Below are 18,472 nucleotides of genomic sequence, written 5' to 3' on the forward strand. Positions count from 1 at the left end.
GTGAATAAAAAACTGTAATTAGATTCGTAGGTCAGCTGCACTGTAGAAGTGGAATGGAAGATGCTCGCCTGAACAATTTTTGTGAACTATCGTTCTTAACAGCCATTGGGTGTGGGGGAGAGGGGTGAGCCCCAGGAGTTTCATGAAGGTAGTAAGTGCTTTGCTGGAATTGTCTGAGAAGAGGCAGAATCAGGTCAGGGATACTGTGCAGGGGTGAGGCCATGTGGAGAATGAGAGTAGGGAATTCTGCATTGAACTAGACTGGCCTTCAGAGATGGTTTAGAGTGCCAAAATGAAAACTTTCCCTATGTGGAGAGCCACAGAAAATGCACTTACATAGACCTCCCTCTACTGTCAGCAGCATCCTAAGAGAGTTGTTTGAAATTTAAAACTCCTTTTAAATAGGCCTGATCTGAGAATCAGGCACAATTGATAATTCTGTTTCTGTCGAAAAATATGAAAGGGAGAAAAATGAAGACAGGAAACTGCCTTTGCCTGTGGTGGCCCTGCCGAGTGTTCCCGGGTGTGTTCGCCCGCCCTCGCTGCTGCTGTGCAGGAACACTGTGCTACGAGGGAGTAGTTGGTAACCTGGCTGCAGCGTAAGCCGGTCAATGGCATATTTGCGGCATCGTGAGTTTCCCTTTCAGGGACTGCGTTGGTGCCCGTCGGTGCCCGTGTACCCTTTTCCTACTCTGCTAACAGGGCAGTAAAATTTCAAGGCATCTGAAGGGCCGCTGGGGAAAAAGAAGCCTTTTTTCCTCTGTCTCTGTTTTCAGTGAAAAGACAATGTTTAAAAGAGCTTTTCCCAAAGCCCCAGAATTTAAATTTAGTCATTGGTGACAACTTTGTTAGAACGAAAGCATTGGTTTACTGAAATTCCTGTTAGTCGGTACAGCCATTTAGAAGTTAGAGGGCACGGATTGTTTCAGTTTGTTTATTACGTAGCTTGGGGGCTTTTTTTCCTGTTCACATTCTTTTAGCCTTAGACTCATCAAATACAGGACTCATCCTACACACTAGGTGTTTCCTGCCTTGTTAACCTTCAGTAGCTACCGAGCTCCTTTTCCTTGTCAGCATGATGCATTACTTTTTTAAAATGTCCTTTTAAAACTCAAGCTCTCTTATTTACATTCCTCTATAGAAACAAAATCCTATTTAATGTTGAGGTTTCTGTGTGTGCAGCGAATACAGTTAATTTGTATTTTACTCATCAGGCATCTATTCTGTTTTGATGCTTAGAGTGAAAAAAATTAAAGATTGATGGTTGTTTCTCTTCATTAGTTTTTAACCTGTCTTGACAAAAATGTGAGAATTAGACACTTTAGGAATCCTAATTTTATGTTTCTGTTACTGTAAACTGTAAACTTTTCTTTATTTTAGACCTCTGTAGGATCCTTGGGCTGTGTACAAAAGACACGTAAATCTTCTAAATTCTTTCTACCAGTTTTTGAATAGGCAATATATTCAAAAGACAGCGGTGTGTATAAAGTGGTATGTGACAGAAAGGCTTTCTTTTGCTTCTGTTCCTCCACGGGCTCCCAAAGTCACCTATCAGTTGTCTCCTTCTAGGGAAAGAAAGAGAGAATCTGTCACTTACTTTTTTAAACATCTTTTGTCACTAATTAAATCTAGTGTAGTAACAAAATAGTAATTTTTCCCCTACATCTTTAAAAACATACATTATATTTTGATGGCAGCTGTAGAAAGTTGTCTGTTTTCCTTTGGGGCCATGGAACCAAGGTGACAAATGGTATCCCCAAGGGGAGCTAGCTAGCATATGCATGTCCTGAGTGAAGGCATAAGATGTACACCCCCTTTCCTTGTGGGGTGCCTTAATTTTTGTACTTATAATACAGATACTTTCTGAGAGGGGAATAGACTAGTTTTTTTATTCTTGATGTAAAAGGAAGTTTCTGACCCATTTCTCTGTGCTCTTGTTAGGGGAATTTTAGAATGGAAAGAAGCTGATACAGATTACTCAAAGAGAAATTACTGGAACCATAAAGTCCAACTGTTGGCTAAGAACTTGCTGAGAATCTAGCCTGTGTTTGTGATATGCTGATATGTATTGAGTGGGATTCAATCAGATTGGAGGCGGGAACCCTGCCTGGTCTTGCACTGGAGCTGAAAGATAAAGGGGGTGGGAGGGCTGGGTGAAAAGGTGAAGGCATGAGTGGTGCATGTTAGTAGTTACGGAATAGTCACAGAGATGTGGTTCCAGCATGGGGAATCTGGTCGGTAATAGCATCATAACTATGTATGGGAACAGGTGGGTACTCGAAGCGTCTGAGGGACCACTCTGTAAAGTACATTCTTCTAAGCACTTGGCTGTATATCTGAAACTGATAAGGAACAATATTGAATGTAAACTGTAATTGAAAAAAAATTAAAAAGAAAAAAAACCTTACCCCATATTACCTGTCCTTAATTATCCACAAACTCCCCTTGCACACACTCACCCACACCCCACCCCCAAACCCCAAACCCCTTTCTGACTTTGTCACTGTGTAGGATCAGATACACAGGTAAATAAATACAAGGGCTGTGTAGGCACCACGGTGGTGACTTAACTGGGCGCACGTTTTATGGCGGGGGAGTGTTCAGACCGGGTAGGTATAGGTTTAGAAAGTCATTGAGTGGAGGTTGATTAAAAAAACACACACTTTTCTTTCGGTTACGAATCTTTGAGTAGTATTTAGTGGGGGAAAAGATACTTCCTTTCTAAAGGGGATTTAGAGTCTGGTGAAAGAGGAAGGCATTGGACTGTTTTTCTTACAATTCTGCCCACCCCCCCTTTTAAGGAAAATGCCCCAAAGAGCTCCTGAGGACCAGGCACGTCTTTAAACTGACAGCTGCTTGTGAAATGTTAATGGTTTCCTGGGAAATAAAACAGGGCAGGGCCCTTCTTTAGTTATTACCTTACTGGAGCTCTTAAGCCCAGTTTTTAATACAGAATGATACCGGGGAGGTTTGTAAATGAATTGGTGTCATTATACGTAACGATTAAATTTTGCTTATTTGTGAGTAACCCAGGTCGTTATGCGAGTGACCTAGTCCCCCCCCCCCCCCACGCACACACAGACACACCCTCCAAGGTGCAGGGCGCGGAGATCAGCGGCGGCCGGGCCCTGCGGGAGGTGTGCGCGGGGAACAGGAAGCTGGCCCGGCGGGCGCGCAGGTTCCTCACCCGCCGGTCAGGTGCGCCCCGCGCTGCAGCGCCCGCGCCCCGCGCCCCGCAGCGCCGTCAGGTGTCAGGCACTTGCGTGTCGGGAGAAGCATGACCGAGTTGCAGCTGAAGGCGCTGTCCCATTCAGGCCTCTACAGGCGAAGGCGAGATCGCCCCGACAGCTTGGCGCTCGGTGGGCCGCCGCAGGCAGCGCCGAGGTGAGTGGCAGGCGCGCCCGGCGGACGGTGGGCCCGGCGCGGGGCGGCCGCGGGGTGCGCGCCCCGGCCCCCGATGGGGCTGACGGTGGGCGCGGGGCGGCCGCGGGGTGCGCGCCCCGGCCCCCGATGGGGCTGACGGTGGGCCCGGCGCGGGGCGGCCGCGGGGTGCGCGCCCCGGCCCCCCGATGGGGTGCGCGCCCCGGCCCCCCGATGGGGCTGGCGATGGGCCGGCGCGGCGCCCAGGCCGGGTCCTCTCTCCCGCGTCCTCCCAGGCCCTGGACGTGGGGTTAGCTCCTCCCCAAGCCTGCAGGATTTTTATGTCTTTAAAAAGTATTTAATCACCACAGTAATATTTAAAACTGGAGACAATGTCTCTCACCCCGTTGGTTTAAAGACAGGTAGCTTTGGTTTATTAGAACATGGTTCTGTGAGGTTTTCTTTAATATTTGGCGGTGAGTGTAGTTTGGGTGGTGCGGTATTTTGTGGTGTCGTGGTGTTCATACAGGATTCTTTGTTATTGAAATGGATTTAAGAAAGGAATGCAGAGATACTTTCAACAATAAAGATAAATGTAAAAAAAAAAAAAAAGGAAGGAATGCAGAGGAGGAACTATCGCAAGTAACCTAGGAAGGAAGGACATCAAAAATCTGGAGACCGTTTTAACTAAAAAGGTTAGGGTTTTTTGTTTTCAAAGTTAATTTGCCTAAAACAACACACTTTTGTGTGTGTTTTTTACAGCTATTGAATTTTTTTTTTTAGATTTCAGGTTCTGAAAAGCCCCTGCAACTTTAAGCTATATGTTAAAATTCTTTTCACTAGAAGGGCTTAAATTTTCTGTTTCTGAATGAAGTGTTCCTGTTTTAGTGCTGACAGAGCCTGCAGTAAAAAGACTTCCTTTTCTTTTTATTACATATACTGTCTGGTACTTAATTTATTCACAGGCTCCCCAGTGTTTGGATGTTCCATTTAGATGGTGGGAGGGATATTTATGTGTGTACCATTGCTCTTTTTCCTATAAATTCATTTTTAGAGTTTTAAAAAAATTTTCTCTTCAAATTTGACAAGGAAAAATTGACAAGGAAGCTTTTTTAAACTTATATTAAATTTGTATTTCTATTTTATTTTATTTTTTCCCAGCCCCCGACCTCCTCCTCTTCAGCAGCCATCAGCTTGTTCTCTGTATCTGTGGGTCTGTGTGTGTTTTGTTCACTCATTTGTTGTCGTCGTTTTTAAGATTCCACATGTAAGTGCAGTCATATGGTTTTTGCCTTTCTCTGCCTGACTTATTTCAACTTAGCCAGCTGTACTACAGGAGCTATACTTTGGGAGGGAAACGTTTATTGAAAATTACCAACTCTTACTACCTTTGAAAAGAATAGTTACATTAAAGAACTGTTACTGGGAGTATTGAGATTTTGCTTCCCAACATTGTCCTCAGTTTGGCTCAAACAAAGGCTTATAAAAAGTCTCAACAACAACAACAGAAGAACTGCTATTGACACTAACATTTTCAGCATTTCCCCTTACTGTATCAGGTGTGTCTTAGCTACGTCGAACTTATTAACTATGAATTGATTAGACTAAACAGAACTTGAAAGCTTCAGAGTTTGAAATGTTACAAATTTTTAAGCATGAGTTTTAGTGAAAATATTGAGCTTTCTCTTGCTAACCAGATAGGCTGTTGGCAGTGACGTCTAAAATTGATATTTGGTCGTAGACTCCAACCTACTCTTAATCCAAGAGTGAAAAGTTACCAGAAACAGTTTTAATTTTAGGTTTGGGGTCCTGAGGAATTTTCTTTTTTTAAAATTAAGATATGTAAAACACCGTTTGAGATGAACCACTTTTACTTCTTTTCGGACAGCAGTAAAAGTGCACATGTCTGCTGGAGGAGGCAGTTATTCGTATAGTTCTAATGGCCATTGAAGCAACAAGATTTTCTCTTTTGTCTAGAGTTTAAATTAAAAGAGGAAGACTGATTCTTAAGCACTGCTTGTTCCACTAGGTTACGGGGAAATATTTTTCCACCCATTCTAGTGATGTAGTTTCTTGGCGATAATAAGAGGCTCGCATTCCTGCCATTTCTCTGCCCCTTTATGCAGAGAGAAGGACCATTGTCCTTAACTGAGGGGTGCTTTGCTCAGCCTGGAAAAGTAGACAGTTGTCTGTTTTTCATGGACTTTTTATCAGTGTAGAGAGGCAGGGGTTTTTCTTTCCTAGTTATATTTTATAGTATTCAGTTGGGTTTCTTAGCTAATAGGAATCAGGGAGGGTAGGGATTCTGAAATTAGGCACACGTCTTTCAGTGCCACTCAGTTAGACAAGTTATGTCTTTTTGTCGAACCTCAGTTCCTCTTTAAAAATGAAGATAAAAGCAACTACCATTATCAAGCATCATTTATCTCATGAGATCCTTACTCCCAACTTAATAAGGTAGGGGTTATTACTATCTTATAAATAGTGCTTTAGGGTTAAAGCCTTTCATGTATTATTCAGCTAATTTTTATTGACTGCCCACTATGTGCTATATAAAGATGCAGTCATGGGTCAGACACCTAGGTTTTGGTATGTTGAGTGTGACCAACAGATGCTCTTCCTAGGTCAGTTATTTGATGGGCAACATATCAAACGTCTTTCATGCTGTGTTGACTATTACACAAGACCCATTCCTACTCTAATTCCTTCTTACTCCCGTGGTCATTTTCTTGGTGTGTTTATGGACTCAAGTAGAAAAACTGCCAGAGATAAAAAGGGCTGCGCTTACTGCCAGAAAATATTTTTCTTTTAAGTATAAGACTGCTTTGAAACGTAACGCGTGTTTAACAAGCACTGTGATAAACATGAGGACAGTTCTCATCTTTAAACACGAAATGGTTTAAAACAGAATCATATGAAAGTCACTGAGTATATAGATTTTTATTTTAAAGTATTAAGTGTAATCCCAAATGTACTATACTTGTATGCTTTTGTACAATGGAATACTCCCCACTGTATTTGAGGGTTTTGCTATAGCAATTTATCTTATTTAAAAAGTAATTGTCACTACTAGTAGAAAGTGTCCTGTGGGCTTTTATCTCAAGTTCTAGAACATGTCCTTATTTTTGGCTAGAATCCAACATGTCTAAGAAGCAGTTGGAAATATTTTCCTTTATAAAGCTAAATATTAAGGATTTGGATGAAGCATGTATATTTGTTTATATACAAGGATCCTCTGTACGTAAAGACTGTGTATACCCGTACGCATGGTCTCCGTGTCCCTCTCATAACCTGGATAGAACTGATAACGACTTTCCAGTTTGAGCGGTGGATTCATTAGAGTGAAGTAGTTCATACTCTGTTCCTTCGGGCTCTGAAATTGAGCCTCACCATTGCAGGGCATTGACCCTTTCTTCCTTGAAATTTTTGTTGACCAAAAATGACATGCAAAAAGTAATAATACCATGCAAGGTAATGTATATTCTAACTGTTAAGCCATGTTGCCCCCAGACACAGTGGGTTGTTTTTTTGTGTGTGTGTGTTTTTTTTAAGGAAACCTGAATGAAAAACATACCTGAACAATCCACATCCCCACTCTTCTTTAAAATTCGCCAAGTCACTGTTGCTGTGCCCTGAATAGAAAGGTTCTGTAACTGACTGGTTGGGGACACCTCAAAATGCAAGTCTGTGCTGGCTGGATCGGAAACATAGTTTAATGCAGGGGTTAGCATGCGCACATGTTTAGGATGGATTTTATAGTTTTCACATGTTTGGGGGGAAAAGAAGAGTAGTTCACGGCATATGAAAATTACACGAAATTTAGATTTCACTGTTCAGAGGTTTCATTGGGAGCCGGCCACACTTACTTCGTACGTCCTGTGTGTGGTGGTTTCTTGCTACAGTGGCACAGTTCAGTTGTCACGCAGACCCCTGTGCCTGCAAAGACAGAAGGATCTGCCCGCTGGCCCTTAGCAGCCGTCTGGGTCAGGTGCTAAGAGAAGGCACTCTCGCTCCTGTCCCGTTGCTCCCACCCCCACCCCCGACACAGTGGCGGCCAGGTGAAAGTAGGCGGCTCCGTCTTTTGAAATGAATGGGAGTGGAGAATGTACCTAGAAATTTGGGTCCCAGTGTAAAATCGACTGGATGAACACCCCTGTGCTTCCTTTCCTGCCCCTGCCCCGTGGAACTGGGTAATCGGCAATAGGAGGAGGTGCAAAGAAGAGTAGCCACTGCTTTCTGGTTATTAAATAAACCTTCTGTGGGTCGCTGAGCGCACAATTCGGTGTACAGATCACGTATCATAGAAATGTGCACTTGAAGTTTGTATAATCTTAATAACCAATGCCACCTGAAGAAATTTAATTAAAAATAAAAAAATTAATAACTTTTTATTTAATTTATTTATTTTGTTGACACTGTTACATATGTCCCCCATTTCCACCCTCTTTTGTCCCCTCCACCTGGCCCCTTTCTACCCCCCCCCCACCCGGCCTTCACCACATGACCTCCTCTCTTTTAAGATACAGGGTTTAATCGTTTTTAAGTAGTGGGAATGTCCTTGACCTGGTTTGAGATTAGAAAACTCAGATCATGTGTTCCTGAATAATACATGACCCTTGATTGAGCCTTATTATGGGCCAGGCACTGTGTTAAGAGCTTGGTGTTGTTTGCCTTCTAACTCACAATCCTGTGGGGGAGGAGGTCGAGCCTATGGCTGTAAAAGGTGATCATCGTGACATAACCAGTTCCTGCCTCTGCTTCAGAGACGCCGTGCTCTGTGCTCCGCGTTCAGCTGAGGTTGGGGTTGGTCTGCTAGGCCAGGATGTACATTTCCTTGCACACCCATTTTGCAGTTTGCTAATCATTTTCTGGCCTACTTTCGGCTGAAAAAAACCAATATTTGTATTAAATTATAGTCTGTTAGACAATTAGGGGGATAAAGTTGCAACTCTGCCATTTTTGTCTGTTCTCGTTATTTAATGGTTCAGTGAGAGCACATTTAATTTTCCTAATAATGACCACATTGCACAATTAATAACAGATATTTTTTCTCTTTGGTACAGAACAGTATCAGTTTGCCAGTGTTGCCTTTGTTTGTTTGTTTGTTTGTTAATCAATCCTCAGCTGGGGATATTTTTTCCATTGCTCTTCAGAGAGAGAGAGAGAAACACCGATGTGAGAGACACACATTAGCCTCCTTCCGCACATGCCCTGACCAGGGATGGGGATCGAACCTGCAACCCAGTACGTGCCCTTGACCGGGAATCGAACCTGAGACTCTTCAGTGCACAGGCTGACACTCTAACCACTGAGCACACCAGTCAGGGTACCAGTGTTTCTTTTTAAATGGTAGGAGTACTTTCTTATATGTGTTTTAGGGTTTAATCTACGTACACACACACACACACACACACACACACACACACACACACACATACACACACAATGGCATATTATTTGGCCATGAAAAAGAAGGAAATCCTGCCATTTGTGACTACATGGTGAACCTTAAAGGTTTATGCTGAGTGAAATAAGTCAGACAGAGAAAAACAAATATTAAATATTGTATGGTCTCACTTATATGTGGAATCTACAACAACTGAACAGCCCCAGCCCTTACTTAAGATCTGTAATTTTTATTTTTATTTATTTATTTATTTATTTAAAATATATCTTTATTGGTTTCAGAGAGAGGAAAGGAGAGGGATAGAGAGACAGAAACATCAATGATGAGAGAGTCATTGATCGACTGCCCCCTGCACGCCCCCGACTGGAGATTGAGCCCGCAACCCGGGCATGTGCCCTGACTGGGAATCGAACCCCGATCACCTGGATCCTAGGTTGACGCTCAACTGCTGAGCCATGCCCAGCCGGGCAAGATCTGTAATTTTGAAACAGTGGAATGCAAGCCTTTCTGAACTGAGTCTCTTGCAAAATTCACTGTGCTGCATTACACCCTGTGGGAAATAAGAGCTTAAATATACATCAGGGTTACATGCTGAAGAACTTATGGTTCAAATGATATGATTTGTGGAATTTGCTTCAAAATATTTTATGGTTGAAGACTTGCTAGAACACAGTGATCATGACTTGACAGTTTTAGAGATATCAAAATAATGGGTTTGATGTTGAAATCTTCAGTAATCAAAGTTTAATTTTTTTGGTATGTATCATGATGAATGGCACAATTCTAACTTTTCCCTCTTAGGTAACTATCACATTATAATTTATCATTTATTGGTGGTTGTGCCTCACCCAGACATCTATGACAATAGTCAGTATATAGCAAAGCCCCGGAGGTCCGTCTGCTGTCTGCTACGCGCCTGTCAGTGGGGAGAAGCCAAACCAGAGTTCAGTGTCTGTGGCTCTGGCATGTGTAGCTTATAGGTTGGTGGGAGGAGGAGAGTGGGTAAGAGATAGATTAGGTTATCTAATCTAGAATATCTACCTGTGGTAATTGTTAGGACTTTTCAGTTTGTACAGAAAAAGAACAATGTTTCCTTAACATTGTTAGAAAGTGAAATTCTCAATGTGGGGGAAAAGAGACTGGACTGAGAAACTTGGACATCTTAAATTACTGTTCTTTTTAAAAAATATATCTTTATTGATTTCAGAGAGAGGAAGGGAGAGGGAGAGAGAGAGAGAAACATTAACAATGAGAGAGTCATCGATTGGCTGCCTCCCGCACGCCCCCCACTGGGGATCGAGCCCGAAACGTGGGCCTGTGCCCTGACCGGGAATTGAACTGCGATGTCCTAGATCCTAGGTCGATCGATGCTCAACTGCTGAGCCACGCCCGGCCGGGCTTAAATTACTCTTCTTACCTCCATGGGTCAGAGGTGGATTTGTTTTCTTTGTAGAACAATTCAAGTATTTTGAAAAAATAAACTTGGCTCATGGAATGTGGGCCACATAAGAGAGCTGTGTGTAGAGTCTCAGTTAGCAGAGACACTGGGTCCAGTATCTGGTATCACCACTTAGTAATTGCCTTTTGCAAGTCACTTATTTTTAGGAGCTTGAGTTTCTTCATTTGCCAACCGAATATTATTGGTAAAAGGAGAAAGTGTTTTGATATTAAGATTTAGAGCTAATTCAGAAGGATTACTGTTTGGGAAACCACATTTAAAAAGCAGAAAGTTAGTTGCTTTTTGTTAGTTGGAATTCAGCTACCTTCTTTCCCTTGAAAGACACCATGTTAAAAGTTATATGCATGAGCCTTGTAAGATGTAAGAGTGAGGTGCCTCAAGATATCTAGCAAAGCACGTTCTCAGAAAGTATGATGAAATCAAGAAGGAAAACCCAAGGGAGCAGGTACTGGTAATCTTGTCGTTCTGGACAGTTTGTTCTTTGTCAGGCGGTGCCAGACTGTGGCACAAAAATGAAGTTTAGGGCAGAATGAATGGTAAATGAGCTGCAGAAAAGCCTCAAGACTTCTCTCTGTCACTTTAGCTTTGAAAATGTGAGAGGGAATGCAAATGTCATTTAAGAACTGAAGCAGTTTCTGCTGAGCTGTTCCTGGGCCCCTGGGGGTGAGGCTGGGCTCTGGAATACTGACTCAGGCTGGCTAAATGTACATGGAAGTGCTAAACAACGTGGAAGTAAACTGGCTCGTTCAAGTTTGTTCATATACCCAGTTTACCTAGAGACAATCTATACCTGCGTAGCTAAAATTGATTTCTGGACAGTAAAACACTGACGTTATCTTACGAGCCATTATGATGTTGTTCTTCTGATTATAGTTGTGCTCGGTAATAAACTGTACTGGGTGGTTTTCTTTCTCATTGCTTCCGCCTCCGTTCGCAGAAGCACGTATGCATTCCGTATGACCCTTAAATGTTTATCTTGACAGCAGTGTAAAATTTTGGTTATGCCCTTTTGAACTGCTCGTGTACTTCTTTCCCTTCACTTATGCCAGCATCTTTACTCTTAGTAATTTATTTGGTGGGATTTTTTTCATTTGTCCTTTTACCACAGAATTATTTCCTCTATTTCAGAACAGTTTTATATAAAACTGCCTCTTGACATACTCATGTAGTCTTACATATATACGATGGAATATTATTCAGCCATAAAAAAGAATAAAGTCTTCACATTTGCCACAACATGGATGGACCTAGAGGGTATTGTGCTAAACGAAATGAGTCAGACGGAGAAAGACAAATACCATATGGTTTCACTTATATGGATTCTAAACAAAAACAAAACAAACAGACTCATAGAGACAAAGACATTTTGATGGTTGTGAGATGGGAGAGTCTTTGAGAGATTGGGTGAAAGGGGGAAGGGATTAAGGTGTACAAATGGGAACAGTCACAGGGATGTAAAGTACAGGGAATATAGTAAAAAATGTTGTAATATCTGTATTTGGTGTTAGATGGGTACTAGACTTAACAGGGCGATCACTTTGTAAGTTATATACATGTCTAATCACTGTGTTGTACACCTGAAACTAATATAATGTATGTCACTTGTAATTGAAAAAATTTAAATTATTTAAAAATAATAATCATGTAGTCATTGATCTCTAATAGTTTAGAATATTGCTACCTATGGAAGAGTAGAAACGACTATTGCTTTTAATAGAGTAAAATATGGCCATCACAGATACTATCACTATAGGTTGTCAACAGATGGTCATTGGGTCCAATTCAAGGCCAACAGGAACCCCCAATTTGGGGTGCGATAATTCTTCAAACTTTATTCAGTGCAAACAGCGCGGTTACCGAGCAGCTCGGCTGTGGAACAGCGTGGCTCTGAGGCGGCCCTGGGCGAGGCCCCTCTCCAGCCAGGCGTTTCTGCTCTGCTCCACCTGCTCCGCTCCGCCCTGCCCAGGTCGGCTTCAGTGAGACGTCTTTGATGTTTCCGCTCCAGCCAGGGAAAGTCTTCAGTCTTTGGTGGAAAGGGAAAGTGCGCCCTGGCAACCGGAAGGGAGTTGACTTATGTAGACAAAAGTCCCAGTCCTCGGTCCCTGATGGTCAGTCCATCATCATGCAAATTAGGGCTCCGAATCTTCAAACTGTCCTGATTGGTTAGAATGGCACCAGTCTGATTGGTTGGTGAAAATGCTGATGGGGGTGTAGGTGCAGAGCCCCGATTAGATGGGGAGAGTCTCAGTCCTCTTGGCTGAAATACATTCCAGGAACGCCTTTGCAAGCGCTGGCTCAGGTGTCAGAAACGGTGCAGGCGGGCAGTTCAGCGCGAGATTCTCCCTGAAGTGCGGCTAGCAGGAGAACCCCTGTGCAGGAACTACTGCTGGGCTCTGCTTTTACATTTAAGCCCAGGTAGGCACCACGAGTCTTTCTTGGTCGGTAACTTCTTTTTCAGGGCCCACAAGGGTTAGGTGGCTCTTTTATTTACGTTGAGTCCGTATGGTTTTATTACTTTATTTGAACCATAATCAGAATTTCATCACTTTGTGGACCCTGGGAAAGAAGACACCTACTAAGAAGGGCTTCTGGTGGCTAACTGGACTCAAATTTTAAAAATATATCTTTATTGATTTCAGAGAGAGGAAAGGAAAGGGAGAGAGAGAGATAGAAACATCAATGATGAGAGAGTCATTGATCGAGCCCACAGCCTGGGCATGTGCCCTGACCGGGAATCGAACCCCGATCACCTGGATCCTAGGTCGACGCTCAACTGCACAGCCACGCCTGGCTGGGCACTGGACTCAAATTTTAAAAACCAGAGCCTGGCAGCCATTTCTGCACAGGGGCCTCTCATGCAGACTGCACTTCAGGGAGAAGCCTGCCTGCCCGCCTGCACTGTGTTCCCGCACCTAAGCAGCCCTTAGAAGGGGTTCCTGGACTCCTGGTTCAGCCAGGAGGACTGACTGAGGCTTTCCCCAACCAACGGGAGCTGCGCAGTTATAGTCCCCCATCAGCTTCTTCACCAACCAATCAGAGCAGCTCTGTTCTAACTAAATAGGACAGTGACTTTCAGACCAGTCCAACAGTGAGGATTTGGGGTCCTCATTTGTATGAGGACAGACCAACCACGGACCAGGGATAGGGTCATCTGTCTATATGTCAGCCCCCGCTCTGGCTCTGGGAGTGCACTTTCCCTCTCCATTGAAGACTGAAGACTGCATTTCCCCGGCTGAGCTGAGACACGAAAGATGTCTCGCCAGAGCGAGCGGACCAGTGCGGAGCACACCCTTGGGGAGAAGACCAGAGCTGTCTAGCCTGAGAGGGGCCTGGCCCCAGGGCTGTCCCACAGCTGTCTTGGTCTCACAGCTGTGCTGTGTCACTGATGAGCTATTTTGTGATGAATAAAGTTTCCTACTTCACTGCCTGGAATTGGGGGTTCCTGTTGGTGTTGAATTGGTGCCAACAACCATCAGTTGACAATTTGCTTTCCTACTAGATTCTGAGATCTTTGAAAACCCAATTATTTTGTTCTGTTTTCCCAGCTTAGAAATTTGACCTGGTGCCAGGTTAGTTTGATGACATTTTTGCGTTCTGTTTCACTCTTCACTGTGTTTGGTTAAAGGACTGGCTAGGCACAGAGTCGTGCAAGGGCATGTTTGCCGCTCTGCACTGAGACCCACTCCTGAGTCAGTTCTGTTTATGAAAGGATTAGAGCAGGGTGTCCTTGCCCTGCAGTCAGGAAGGTTTACGTTTCATTTTATATTATTTGAGTGAGTAGGTGTTAACACACACACACGTGCGTGTACCTCAGTTACGAAAGGTACCCAACTCTCCCTGAGCGCCATGTGTGGTTTCACCCCCAGGCCTCCTCCATGCTGCTTCCTGATTCTTTCCTGCACACTGTTCTTTGGAAATAGTACTTCTTGAAGGTTTGAGGGTGAGGTGGGAACTGGATGGTGGCTCTAGACTCTCTGTGGCAGAGTCGAGGCCAAGCCCCAGGCGGGGGAGGAAGCGGCGTCCTCCAGGAGTCCTGTCACAGCTCCGTGAGGTCTGTTAGTCACTGGCCTGTTTTGGGCGACAGACATTCTTCTACCAGGATGTTGGTGAAGGAAGGGGAAGGACGCCTGCAGGGCTGGTTTCTGTTCTCTGTCATGACAGCGGCCGCCTTTCCCACAGTGCTCACTTTTCAGTGACTTCCATGTTAATTCTTCACGCCCACCGTTACCAGAAGGGACCAGGCCCAGAGCGGGTCTGCCTCGGCGACCGGGTGTGTGTGGGTTCTTGCCTTACTGCAGGAAAGATTTCACAATACGAGTCCAGCCGATTTTGAAAGTACATTTATTGCCCGACCAGGTGTGGCTCAGCGGTTGAGCGTCGACCTAGGATCCAGGCGATCGGGGTTTGATTCCCCATCAGGGCACATGCCCGGGTTGTGGGCTTGATCAATGACTCTCATCATTGATGTTTCTATCTCTCTCTCTCCCTCTCCTTTCCTATCCCTGAAATCAATAAAGATATTAATAATAATAAAAAAGAAAGTACATTTATTAAAGTTGTGGAGAGTGAAACAAAGGAAGAGCTTAGGATAGAAGCAGCAGCAGGAGAGCCTGGGAGGGCTGCTTTGGCTCTTTAGAAATGTTGCTGGAAAGAAGTGAGCCCTGTTGGTCTGCGTGAACTCACAGAGAAGTAAAACTCACATGAAGGAAGTGGGCCTGGGTGGGACTGCTGTTAGCTCACTGGAAAGTCAGAGAAAAGGGGGGCCTTGGAGACAGGTTCAGGGGGTTTGCCCAGGGTGAGCTCCTTCCCACTGCTCCCTTGGCTGCAAGTCTCCTGGGGCCCCTTAGAGTTCAGGAGAAAGAGCAGAGATATAAGCCTAAGAGGGAAAGGTGTGGGTGTGCTCCGGAGAGCGCAGGCCCGGGTCCTGTGTCTTGAGGCTTTTTATCTTTAGTCGGAGGGAATCCCAGGAGAGGCCTCAGGGGAGGGTCTTAATAGGATATTCATTAGCTTTCCAGGTATGTCTTTCAGTATGTTGATTCATCAAAATGTGTGTATAAAGGGACCAGAATTGTTTCCTGGTTAGTTTGATATTTAAAGAATGTCACTGAAGAAGAACTGGGACCGAGGCCGGTCTGGAAGGTGTTAAACCATTTGCTCCTCAGTGTCCTGGGTTAGGGCAGATAAAACCTTCTGATTCATTAGCTGGCTGTAAATTGCTCAACCTGCTTGGCCTTGTTGAATTACTTTGCCTCCGTTTCCCTTGTTCACGCTCAGGGACTTGCCCTAGCCTCTCACTGGCCTGCCTTGCCGCCCGCCCGCCTGGGGATGAGAGCGGGTGGGTGGTGAGGGAAGAGAAGGTACAGTGTGGTGATGGGCAGCGCCTCATCTTACAAGGTCACTTTGTAACAGAAATTGTTCATAATATTACTGTTACTTGTTGTTGTTAATCCTCATACTAGGATATTTTTTTCATTGCTTTTTTTTTTTTTTGTGGGGGGGCAGGGAGAGCGAAAAATACTGATGTGAGAGAGACACGTCGATTGATTGCCTCCCACACACGCCCGGGCTGGGGCTGGGGATCGCACCTGTCACCCGGTGGGTGGGCCGACGCTCTAACTGCCAGGCCACGCCGGCCAGGCCTGTACATACTACATTTTAGGTTTTGACTGATCCTCCTCAGAAAATGCAGAGGCTCAGAAATGTCTTGGAGCAGGTCTTGGAGCCCTTGCAAAGCTGGCTTTCAGGCCCCCTTGGAGCGGTGCTTTTGGCTGTGACACCTGGAGAGAGGCCACGCATGTCAGTGTTAAGTGGCACACATGGTCCTTTTCACCACAAGTATTCTGAAATTGAGGGACTGTTTAGACAGCAGGCTACTGCTTTACGACAGAGCAGGGGTAATATGACAGGGAGGGAAGCAGGACTGGCCGTGACCGAGAGAACCGGCGTAGCCCTGGCAGGAAGCGGCACAGAGCCCCGCAGCCACGTGGGCCGGTGCGTAGCTCGTGCTCCAGGAGCTTCCAGCTCTCTTCCCGCCCTGTCGCTGTGGACAGGGAGCGCTCGCTAAAGGTTCCTTTACTCTCTTGCTTCTTGAGGATGGAAACAGAGCTGTGTGTCCATTTCTCTTTCCTGGGGCAATACTCGTGTGAAAATATTGTAGGAATGCAGATTGACTGGCCCCCAAGCATCTCCTGTCCCACAGAGTGCTAACAGGAAGGGGGTGCTGGTCCACACTTCTGGGCTGCCACATCCTCTGGCCCCCCACCAATGAGCTCCTTTGTGACCTCTGACAAAGAATGAGGTAGACTGGGGACCCCCATCTAACTGATTATTTTATTATGGTGTACTTTTATTTTAAAACCCGCTCCTCCCATTCCTTCCTAGTTTCAAAGGCAGATACAGTTGTTCTAAGTGACTTGGTGAGACATGTGCTTCATGTTGATAAAGGGGCCGTGAGGTTCTAAGACCAGTCAGCCTCTTGTACCGGTCTGGGTTCCATCAGGAGAGAAGAACCACATAGTAATTTGAATGAGGAAGGTTTACTATAAAGATAGGAAGAATTATTAACTCCAACAGGGGACTGAGGTAATAAGGAATTGGCTAGGAAGTAGAGAGAACAATCGAGTGCAGAAATAGCAGCTACAAGGAGCAGCCACTACTCCAGGGCTGAGATAGATGCTCCCCCTTTTCCTACACACACACACACACACACACACACACACACTGAGGAGAGAGGGCCCCCCTTTTCCTACACACACACACACACACACACACACACACACACACACTGAGGAGAGAGGGCCCCCCTTTTCCTACACACACACACACACACACACACACACACTGAGGAGAGAGGGCCCCCCTTTTCCTACACACACACACACACACACACACACACACTGAGGAGAGAGGGCCCCCCTTTTCCTACACACACACACACACACACACACACACACACACACACTGCAGACTTGGTATGGCAGAGAAGCTGCTCTGGTGCCCACCAGCAAAACTTGCTAGAAATGTAAACTTGTAGGAACACTCCCTCCAGGGTGCCAGGAAGGCCGTTCTTGTGAAGTGTCTCACCAGAGGCACTCACTACAGAACTGCTGAGAGTGGGGGAGGGTGTCAGTGTGTCCGCCTCACACTGTAAGAGCCAGAGGCACCTGCTGCGACACCACCAGGGGCTGCGGCCAGGGAGCTGGACACCTGACGAAGCTGTGTGTGCTGCAGGAGGCTGGTGCAGAAGAAAGCCCTGCACACCCGCGAGCTTGCCGAGTGAGCACACAGGACCAGGGTGCAAAAATGTTTCCTCCGACAGGTCTCTTCAGCGCCCTCTGCTGAAAAGCCCTGGTGCCAGCTGGCAAAGGAGAAAGACCACCTTCACAGAGCTGCCAGTAACTCCGTAACCCGCACACCAGAAATGTTTCAGTCATACTCCATCAAGGAAATGAGTGGGTCTGTCTGCAGTCATAATTACCATGCTTTTATATATTATTGCTAGATTTGTAGAATATGTCTTCTTGAGAAGAGCTAAAGGAATTGAATAAAGAGCTGCCCGTAAGCTGCTTTCAGAAACACAATTTCATCCTGTGACAGGATGGTAAGCTCCATGGGGAGAGAGAAGAGCTAGGACAGGAGCTGAAGGAGGGGAGAAACAGGCAAAAGGCACCTGGAGAAACAAGCCCTGGTCGTGTGCCGGACACCATCACCCCGACGGCCGCGGGTGGCCAGGCCCCCTGTGACCTCTCATTTCCACATCTTGGGGTCACACTTATGGGAGAACCTAAGTCATGGCAGCTAAAGCAGTTCCTTGACTTTCTGTGTATACTTAATGAAATTTGAAGTTAATGAAAGAGAAAAAACTTTTTTAAAGTTAGCAAAAACTAAAAATAAAAATTCAGTTCTGCTTAATCCTGTCCAGTATTTTCAAATGTTGTTTAATGCAGTAAAATATACATGAAAACTTGTTCTATGTTAGAAAGAAAACAAGTGGGAATGAAATCTATGTAGGTTGAAATTTGAAAGGATTGTTTTCACTTGACTTGAATAAAATGTTTTTTCTCTCCTTCCCTACTGAAATGCTCCTGGTTTTCGTTTACTTATCCTTGAGGAAGGTAACCTCCTGTTAAACTTAGTCACGAAATGAACACTCCCACTGACTTCCTCTGCCAGCGTAGCTGAAGGTCAGTGCTCAGTGAGACATCCCTTGAGTCAGAACTAAAATAAGGATGCAATTAGAGCCAGAA

General features: G+C 45.0%; 1 protein-coding gene across 8 annotated transcripts in view; it reads left to right on the plus strand.

Moving 5' to 3' along the window:
- LIMS1 (LIM zinc finger domain containing 1) overlaps positions 1–18,472 on the plus strand; it is a gene marked incomplete at its 5' end in the record, with an annotated part of 108,791 nt that overhangs the window by 49,957 nt on the left and 40,362 nt on the right. For 3 of the 8 annotated variants that reach the window (XM_081144523.1, XM_081144522.1, XM_081144521.1), the window contains one exon: positions 3,278–3,384. The exons of 4 other annotated variants lie outside the window; for them this stretch is intronic. In XM_081144523.1, the coding sequence (XP_081000649.1) occupies positions 3,278–3,384 (107 nt within the window). Of the gene's footprint in view, positions 1–3,130; positions 3,385–18,472 lie in introns of those variants that run through there. One more of the 8 variants, XM_081144517.1, reaches the window with a different exon arrangement.

The sequence above is a fragment of the Miniopterus schreibersii genome (assembly GCF_964146895.1).
Source record: "Miniopterus schreibersii genome assembly, chromosome: 8".
Taxonomy (NCBI): Eukaryota; Metazoa; Chordata; class Mammalia; order Chiroptera; family Miniopteridae; genus Miniopterus; species Miniopterus schreibersii.